We start from the raw sequence: 9888 nt of genomic DNA, 5'->3' as shown, positions 1-9888 counted from the left end.
CCGATTCCAGACCTTGGGGGAAGCAGTGGACTGAGTCTGGAGTAGAAACATCCAGAGCCACTGTGCACAGGCTTTGCCAAAATCATCAAAATTAAAACAATAAAAGACCTGAAATATTTCAGTTGGTGTGCAATGAATCTAAAATATATGACAATTTAATTTTTATCATGACATTATGGAAAATAATGAACTTTATCACAATATTCTAATTTTATGACCAGCACCAATATATGTGTGTGTGTATATATGTATATATATATATATAAAATCTTGTCATTATTACAAACTATGCAATATAGTACTACAGGGTATTAATGCCCTTATGGCTACCGGGTATAAACTGTTCTTCAGGCTGTTTTTTCTTGCTTTAATGCAAATTGTAACCGGGGTGTGAGGAGTCTTAAAATGTTCTTGGCTTTTTTAATTGGAATCCTGGGGTACACATGAATTCTAACACTTTTTATGTTTGTATTCATCCTCACGTCTGGTACTGGAGAGTACTGTGGTTCAGCCCTTATAGCTAACAAAACAACAACTATTGTTTTACACTCCGACATAATTTACGGTCCCTAACAGTAAGGTCACAGATTATTATGGCCAGGGGTACGGTCGGGTACTGCTTACCCCTAAAAGATTTAGTGGGGGTACGCAGTACCTGCAAGAGAGAGGAGCAGCTGTCTGCTGTAAAGAATCATTGGGTCCACTGTGCAGCCGTGAGTGCACCCACGAATCCGCCGTGACTGATTAGTTTTTCAAGAACAATCCAAAACATACGGAGCCCTCCAGGGGACATGGGGAATTTTTTTTCTTTTGCGTTCCCTCGCAATACTTTTACGTTTTCACTGAGGCTCTATAAGAGCAATATGAATGAAATAAGTAATTATTGATATGACAGGAGCAGCTTTGACACCTGGTGGTGGGCGTGTCAATGTGGGAGTGACGTCATCTAATATGAATGGGAAGGTGACGCTGCTGGCTGTGTGTGTATGAGGAAGCGAGTGAGCTGGGTGGTCAGTCCTCGCAAAGTTTGGAGCATGATAATAAAAATAAAAAAAATCGATAATTGTGACAGAACAAAGAAGAGGTTAGGAGTTGATTGATACATGGTCAGATGAGATTCCCCGAGTTAATCCAGTGCGGCCGTCTACCACCATTAGTTTGCTGTGTTTTATAATAATAAAACGTGTTTATTATTATTAACGCTTTGGTGCAAAAAACTGATTGAAAATCGATTTATTTACTGCATGTTTATGTCTGTTAAGGCTCAGATGGAACTGCACAGAAAGCAGGCCTTTAAACCATTCAGACACGAACACAATGGAGACACAATCAGACGACTTATTACCCCGCGATAATAACTCAATAGTCCATGGAAAAACCTTATAAGCTTGTATAAAAGCAGAAAGTACGGCGGCCACCGTAAAAAAGGCTTATAGTATCAATTGTACCGCATGAACTGATCAGTAGGTTATTGCGAGGGAACACAAAACCTTTTGCGAGGGAATGCAAAAGAAAAAAAAATCCCCATGTTCCCTGGGGGGGCTCCGTAAAAACATGACTTAATCAGTTAATAAATAGCTTTTCCCCCCCATTTCATATTGTTTCTGAACTCTTCGTGCTTTGCTGCAATACGTCGATCGTGGAAGGTTTTGAGTTGATCTCAGCATTAGATGACAAACTGAACGCCGCCAGGACGATGAGACCAGTACTTCCTCCTCTGACTGGCTTATCAAAACGTTCATAACTTCATTAAAGAAAAACAAACAAAAGAAAGTCAATAAAACGTGTTCAAATTAATGACCCAAAAAAAATAAAAATTTCAGTAAATATTGTTTCAATAAGGTGTTGCGCAATTCTGCGCGTTTCGGTTCCATTATCAAAATAACTAGCAGAGCAGGAATTTAAAATTAACTAATCAACCACCGCTGTGTTCATGAGAGCGCTTATTAATAAGCAAAATAAATATCAAGCCTGAAAACCTATCGTAACGGACAAAATGTTTTAAACGTAATCTGTGCTCGGCTCAAGGAATGAGCCGTTGCCACGGCAACGGGTGTGCTTAAACGACAAAGAGAGAGAGAGTAAAAAGGTGCGAGTGGTTTTGAGTTGACCACCTGTTCAGGTTATTTTGTTTATCTTTGCTGTGGTGCATCACAGCTGCTGTAGTTTCTGAATTGACAAACTTGGACTAATTATCTTGTTCGTCTGCGAGTATACGTCATTCACAACAAACATCAAACACAATAAATATGTTTCATTAAGTATTTAACAAACAAATGGCTTCTACCGCTATAATTATGTGAAATTAAGTTGTTAGTTTTATTGCTCTCTGGCATCTCGCTTTCAGCTCAGTCATTTTTTCCTCTATCAAAGATTTTTTGCTTCTTATTTAGTGAAAATATTGATGTTGATGGGACTTTCTCCAAAAATAACCTTTTTCAACCTTTATAACTCCACTGTTGAAAATACAGCTCCATTCTGTAACAATGCAAGAGCTACCCAGCTTTTATTGCTCGAACATTCACAAATAACATTGAAATAAAAACCAGTCCAACATCTGGTTTGAGGTGATTCCTCTGGAACCTTTTGGAGGAGACATATATCAACTTCAGAAGATGTGCTTTTAACTTAACAGAGCTCCTATCAGTATAAGAGTGAGAGTGAAGCCATGTCAGGAAGACGAAGTGGAAGCTGCAGGATCTTCAGAACAAACGGGTCATGATGCTAGGCCTACTAATTATCCCTCTATCTGGACACAGGATCAATATAACCAATTTAAAAGCTAAAATGAATGGTTATATGCCAGACATGGAAAACTGGGATGCACCCCATGCCATGATGTTCAGAATTTAGGTCTCATGGCATCTCATGGTGTCGACATTGCAGCCAGTGGGCTGAGGGAAATACAGTTCCAATCTGTAACAATGCAAGAGCTACCCAGCTTTTATTCTTTTATTGCTTCGCAAAAGAATTCATCAGCACAGAAACTCCAAAGAAGCAATTTTATATATATATATACTTTTTGTCATAGTACCCCCAAGAATTTAAAACATTTAAAACTACTTTCACCCCTAATTATGGCCATCAAAATCTCTGACCAGTGTCAGTTTGGCTATTTGAGGGTTAAATATTGTTAGAAGTGTGATATGACTGTAATGAAGTGGCAGAAACATTAAAAATCATGTTAAAAACTACCAGAGCACTTAGAATAATTTCTTGATCGTTTATCGATTTATCAAATGGCTGAAGTTGGTTTACATATTTCAATGATAGCACACAGGCATTCAGTGCGATGATCAGATAGTTTAGAGTCAAATACGAAGTAATACATTATTTTCTCGTTAATGCAAAGGTAATAAAGGAGCCATGAAGTTTACAATCCCAACTGTATCAATATTTACACAGTTTACGTAAATACTCTTCTCGCTGATCTTCAAGATGTACCTACCAGCGCTCTATCGCCCTATGCAGTCACAGAAAATCATGGGTCACAGATTTTAATGTAGCACTTGCTATGTCCTCCGGGATGTAAAATATTAGAGTGTAAAAAAAAATCAGCCGTAAGACTCTGTTCGCAGCAAACAGAACATGTTTGCTGTAGCGGTGGTTCATGTTTAGCCAAGAGGTGGTTCACCCAACTTAAAGTGAAATGATCCAAGTCAATACCACCAAAATGCAGGAAAAGTGCCAAGCCACTGCATCTCAGTGCGCTGCCATGGCAACACATATATTATATTGACCCCCCGCCCCACCTCCCTTATCTGCGTTAAATGGTTCGTTCCTGCTTGAAGCGCTTCACCGTGATGCTGTTCAGCTGCACAAAGTGGAAGACAAGAACGATTGTGGCAGTTACTATATGCTGCTAAGAAAAGTTATAAAATCAGGTTTTCAAAAAAAAAGAGAGGGAGAGAAAGAAAAAGGCAAGAGTGTTAATTTATAACCCAGTTTTTGTCCAAGAGAGGTGGGTAGACTGTGAGATTATCAACCAATTAGCATAATTAGCTTAGCTACAGACTACTGTTTGCCTCCTTTTCACTAGCATTTGATGAATTAAGGAAAAAAAATTACCAACATATTAATGTATTTAACTTGTCCCTTGTACCTTTTATCACTTAACAGGTGAGTCAGTCAGCAGCAGCTATAACCCACATCCCTCCTGACCCGTCCTCTCCTGAGTGAAATTAAAGCTACATTATGTAACTTTTATATAAATATATTTTTTCCACATATTTGTTAAAACTGTCATTATGTTGTGACAGTATGGTATGACAGGTAATAATAATAATTATAATAAATTTAATTTATAATGCACTTTTCATTAATAAAAATCTCAAAGTGCTACATGGTTCATCTAAAAACATAAAATCAACAATCAAAAACAATTAAAAAAAGACTATCAAATAAAAATGGAGAAGGCTTGTCTAAAGAGGAAAGTTTTCAAGCCAGTTTTAAAATCGGACAATGATTGCGGGGTTCTCAAATAGTCCGGGAGAGAGTTCCAAAGATGAGGAGCAGCCACAGCAAATGCTCAATCACCCATAGTCCTTAGTCTTGATCGAGGAAGGTGGAGAAGATTGCTGGATTGGGATCGTAGGGGTCTAGAAGTTGAATGTGAAGTAAGGAGGTCCTTCAGGTAATCCGGTGAGGTTCCATGTAGACAGTGATGGGTGATAAGTGCAATTTTATATTGAATCCTATAAGTTACAGGAAGCCAGTGAAGCTCGTAAAGAGTTGGTGTGATGTCATCAAATTTACGAGCTCTCACTAGGATCCTGGCAGCACTGTTTTGAATATACTTAAGCCTCTGAAGGTGTTTTTGGTGGACTCCGATGAACATGGAGTTACAGTAGTCGAGACTGGAGGAGACAAAGGTGTGGATGAGGGTCTCAGCATCAGAACGGGAGAGAGATGAACGAATTTTGGAAATATTGCAAAGATGGAAAAAAACAGGTTTTAAACAGGTGCTTAATGTGATTTTCAAATGTGAGATGGGAGTCCATTCGGACGCCAAGGTTTGTAACAACGGAGGAAATGGGAATGTCTTGTCCAGAGAATAAAATACTCGTCAGAGTCGAGGATTGAACCTGATGAGGTGTTCCGATCAGTATGGCCTCGGTTTTGGAACAGTTCAACTGAAGAAAGTTATGGGTCATCCAAGACTTAATCTCCTCCAGGCAGGACGTTAGCGCAATAAGCGGAGGTGAAGTGGAAGGTGATCCCGTTCTAATGTAAAGTTGCAAATCATCCGCATAACAGTGAAATGAAATGTTATGCCGAGTAATGCATAACATTTTCCGAGGTAATCTGTAAAAAATGATTTCTTCTGCCTTCTCCCAGTGCTAGAAAGAACCAGTCAGTGGCAGGAAAGGTTTAGTGCTGTCAATCACAATCTCATGTGGTGCTGCTCATCCTTCCTCCACCTTGATTTGTGCTGTGCTGCAGATAGCATAGCACAAAACTGTGAATGCTCAGTTTAGTTAGCATAGCTACCAATGATGGCAGACAAATGGTTTCTTGTAATGATTAGTTGTTTCTCCACCATTTAGCAGTGAGCGAATGAAGTTGATTGGCAGCACTAAGAGCGTCCTACTAATTCTGATTGGTTGTTTTGGTCAGGACTCCAGAACTCCAGTAATTGTAGTTCAGGAAGGAGGTGGAGGAGATTAATTGTTTTCACAGATTATCTGTCTCATAACAAACTGCTACGACATCGTGACGGCTTTAACAAATATGGAGAAAACATCGTTTTTATTAAAGTTATAGACTGCAGCTTGAATAAAATGCAACTACATAGAATTTTTGAGAAGTCTGGATTGCTTCATGTATTTTTGTACATTGCTTTTGACTGTTGCTCATGGGGAGACACATTTCAGTAATCTAATAGAAAATAAATTAAGCAACCTACTGGCAGACTGGATGTGGACTGTTGGGTGTTAAATCCATGAGCAGTAAATATTGTCAGTATTGATTATCAGTAATAATTATCAGTATTGAACCAAAGAAAGCAAGGTAGATGCAAGCCTTTAAAATTGTGATGCTTTTTATAGATCAAATAGACTCAAAAAATTGTAACAGCAGCTGTGCAGGGGGGCCCAAACAAATTTTTTGTCAGGGGGCCCAAGATTCCTGGCGGCGCCCCGTATGTATGTGTGTGTGTCTGTGTGTGCGCGTGTGTGTGTGTGTGTGTGTGTGTAATTTAATATGACTTAAATATAAAATACACCACTAAAATAGCAAGTATGTGCAAAGAAATATGTTAATTTATATGTTAATTTATAGATAAATGTCAGACCTAAGTAGAATTAGACTTAATCACTCAGAGTTGGATGCTGTATAATCTAATCTAATATAATATAATATAATGCAAACAAGCAACACACACTCATGGACACACACTTTACCTGGTTATCAGTAAGGGTGTGAATATTTCCAACCTCTCTGTAACTGATGTCGCCCTGTCGGATCACTTTGCTGTTATCTTTGAAAGTTCTTTATCCGTTAACCCACTTGTACAATAAGCTACTATCACAAAACGTACTTTCACAGAAAACACAGAAACATTTAATCAAATCTATTCTTCCTCGTCCTTAAGCTATAATGACGTAGATAAGTTGGTAGATGATTTTCAGTGCAAACTTTCAGATATCATTGATTACATTGCCCCCATTAAAGTGAAGGTTGTGTCTGGTAGGAAGAAATCTCCATGGAGAAATGCACAAGCAGTTCAATCTGCAAGACAACTCTGCCGTAGGGCCAAACGCAAATGGCATAAAACTCAACTGCACGTTTATTATGACATCTATAAAGAAAGACAATGTAACTATCACTCAACACTAAAACATGCAAGAGAGACTTTCTTTGCAGATGTCACAAACAAAAACATTAACAATGCTTGAGCTCTATTTGCTACTGTTGACAGGCTCACAAATCCTCCTGTGACGCTGCCACCTAAACTTCAATCTAATGCCGCCTGCAACAAGTTTTCCAGTTACTTTTCAGAGAAAATTCAAAAGATCAGAGGATTAATCTGCACATCCACTCCAAAGCCAGTACCAATGCTGTGCCCAAACAAAACAAATGCAGGAAAAATGACTCAATTTCAACTACTTCATTATAAAACCCTAGAAGAAATTATAAGTCAATTAAGCTCCAGTTTCTGCTGTCTGGATGTCCTACCCACATGTTTCTTTAAGAAAGTTTTGCCTGTCGTTGCTAATGATCTGATCCAAATAGTAAACTCATCGCTCTCTTCAGGTGTTTTCCTGAACTTTGAAAACAGCAGTTATCAAACCACTGATAAAAAAGAACAATCTAGACAAATCACTACTGAAGAATTACAGGCCCATTTCCAACCTCTCATTCATCAGCAAAGTTCTTGAAAAAGCAGTTTTTAAACAATTAAATAACTTCCTAACAATAATGAATCGCTTTGACTCCTTCCAGTCTGGTTTTCGTGCTCACCACAGCACGAAGACGGCCTTTGTAAAAGTGTTCAATGACATCCATATAAATACAGACTGTGGGAGAACCACAGTGCTGGTTCTGTTGGACCTCAGTGCAGCTTTCGACACTGTTGACCATGACATTTTACTGAATCGACTGGAGAGTTGGGTCGGGCTCTCCGGTCCAGTGCTCAACTGGTTTGAATCTTGCATAAAGAACAGGGATTTCTTTGTTTTAATCGGAAACTGCTCATCAGAGAGGTCAAAGGTCACATGTGGGGTACCCCAAGGTTCAATTCTAGGGCCCCTTCTTTTAAATGTTTATATGCTCCCACTGGCTCAGGTTATAACAGGAAATAGGATTAGCTACTATAACTATGCGGATGATACACAGCTCTACATTACGATGTCACCAGGTGACTCTGAACCCATCCAATCACTGAACAGATGCTTAGAACAGATAAATGTGTCGATGTGCCAAAACTTTCTCCAGCTGAACAGAAACAAAACTGAAGTTATTATCTTTGGACCTAAAGAGGAGCGATATAGAGTCAATGCACAGCTTCAGTTATTACAACTAAAAACCAGCGATCAGGCCCAAAACCTGGGTGTTTATCTTCAGCCACATTGATTACTGCAACAGCGTCTTCACAGGTCTGACTAATAAGTCAATCAAACAGCTGCAGCTGATCCAGAACGCTGCTTCTCGTGTTCTCACTAAAACCAGGAAGATAGAGCACATAACACCAGTTTTAAAGTCCCTACACTGGCTCCCTGTAGCTCAAAGAATATACTTTAAAATACTGTTGTTAGTTTATAAATCACTGAACGGTTTAGCACCACAATACCTTAAAGATCTGTTATTGCTGTACCAACCGTCTAGACCCCTCACATCTTATGGTTCTGGTCTGCTCTGCATCCCCAGAACCAGAACCAAACGAGGAGAAGCAGCATTCAGTTTCTATGCACCACAACTTTGGAATAAACTTCCAGAAAACTGTAAAACAGCTGAAACACTGGGTGCCTTTAAATCTCAACTTAAAACCCACCTGTTTAGAGTTGCTTATGGCTAAATTAGGGTTAGAGTGTGGGTTTTGATGTCTTCGATGTTTTTAATGTTTTTATCTTTAGTTTTTATGTCTTCGATGTTTTTAATGTTTTTATCTTTACTTTTCATCTAGTTATTAACTTATTTTTATTTCTCTTTCACACTGACTATGTAAAGCCCCCAGTAAATGTCCCAGTTCAACGAATCTATATCTAGGGGTGTGAGAATCCTTGTTAAATGACGTTTAACTAAAGTCCTATGGGGTTAAGAGTCCCAGTTGACGGTGTTTCAACTAAAAACCTAGAGGTTGGAGTCCTTGTCAAACGGTGTTTTTGACTAAAGTCCCAGAGGGTTAGAGCCCCAGTTAAAACGACATTTAACTGAAGTCCTAAAAGGGGTGCGGGTTTGAAATGTTTTTATCTTTTTTAATCTTTTTCAAAATGTCTTTCTCTTTCTCAGTTTATTCAATGTCACATGCTGTTTTTATTTTAATTATGTAAAGCACTTTGAAATGCCTTGCTGCTGAAATGTGCCATACGAATAAAATTTGATTGATTGATTGATATAATATTATATAATCTAATCTAATAATATAAATTAATTTATTGCTACACTTTTTTTTTATCTTGAAGTAGATCTGTTATGGAGACAAATGTTGCTGGACAATTTACCGATAAACAACCTTAATATTTTTGAGATTATTTTCAAGTAATGTATTGATAACAGCATAATAATGCAAGTTTACCACCTCAAAGACTCATTAACTTAAATTGTATGTTGAACTGGAAGATAACTTGAATATTAAAATTAAAACACAACAATCAAAAACAATAAATAAAAGGAAATAAAAACCACACACACAACCAAAACTTTAAATAAAATTGTTTATGAAGTTTGAAAACAAAATTATCCTTCAAATAATATTAATCATCCGAATTCTAATTATCAAGCTTATTTTAATTCATAATGTGATTAACCGATCAATTGCTTATTGCAACAGGCTTAATGCCAACTAAATTGCATGAATCTGCAGATCCATCTCATTTGCTTTTGCTGCTTCTCTTTAAATCTCTATTTGATTAGAAAGCCTAGCAGAGTGAAAAGACTTTGAACTGTGACCAGAAATCTTTTGACTTGAAGCAGTTTTTCTATGTTCTAGGTGACGTCTGGGATGGTGATCAGCACTTTTTTGTCGGCTCCGATCATGTACGTGTCGGCCTGGTTGTTGACCATTCCTTTGATGGACCCTAGTCCCCTGGTGGCAGAGCTGGAAAACGTCAGCTTCAACATCAGCATCATCAGCCTCATAGGACTGGTTCGTGGTTTTGGTGCTTCTACATTGCTGCTCCCTCAAGTTCAAGGATATCATATCAATATCTGGATCATTCTCGATGTTTG

The 9888-nt window shown here is 38.2% G+C and overlaps 1 protein-coding gene across 3 annotated transcripts in view; it reads left to right on the top strand.

The window, feature by feature from the left end:
- The first annotated feature begins 9426 nt into the window (after positions 1-9426).
- LOC103130768 (integral membrane protein GPR155-like) overlaps positions 9427-9888 on the top strand; it is a 12068-nt gene continuing 11606 nt past the window's right edge. The window contains exon 1 of one of the 3 annotated variants that reach the window (XM_016666163.1): positions 9427-9805. In XM_016666163.1, coding sequence (XP_016521649.1) covers positions 9662-9805 — 144 coding nt within the window. In that variant the 5' untranslated portion in view covers positions 9427-9661. The remainder of the gene's footprint in view (positions 9806-9888) is intronic. The other 2 variants (XM_007542264.2, XM_016666164.1) reach the window with 2 other exon arrangements.

The sequence above is a fragment of the Poecilia formosa genome, unplaced genomic scaffold (assembly GCF_000485575.1).
Source record: "Poecilia formosa unplaced genomic scaffold, Poecilia_formosa-5.1.2 Scaffold670, whole genome shotgun sequence".
NCBI lineage: Eukaryota > Metazoa > Chordata > Actinopteri > Cyprinodontiformes > Poeciliidae > Poecilia > Poecilia formosa.
The sequence above is the reverse complement of the archived record's forward strand: the minus strand, read 5'-3'. Positions and strand labels throughout refer to the sequence as shown.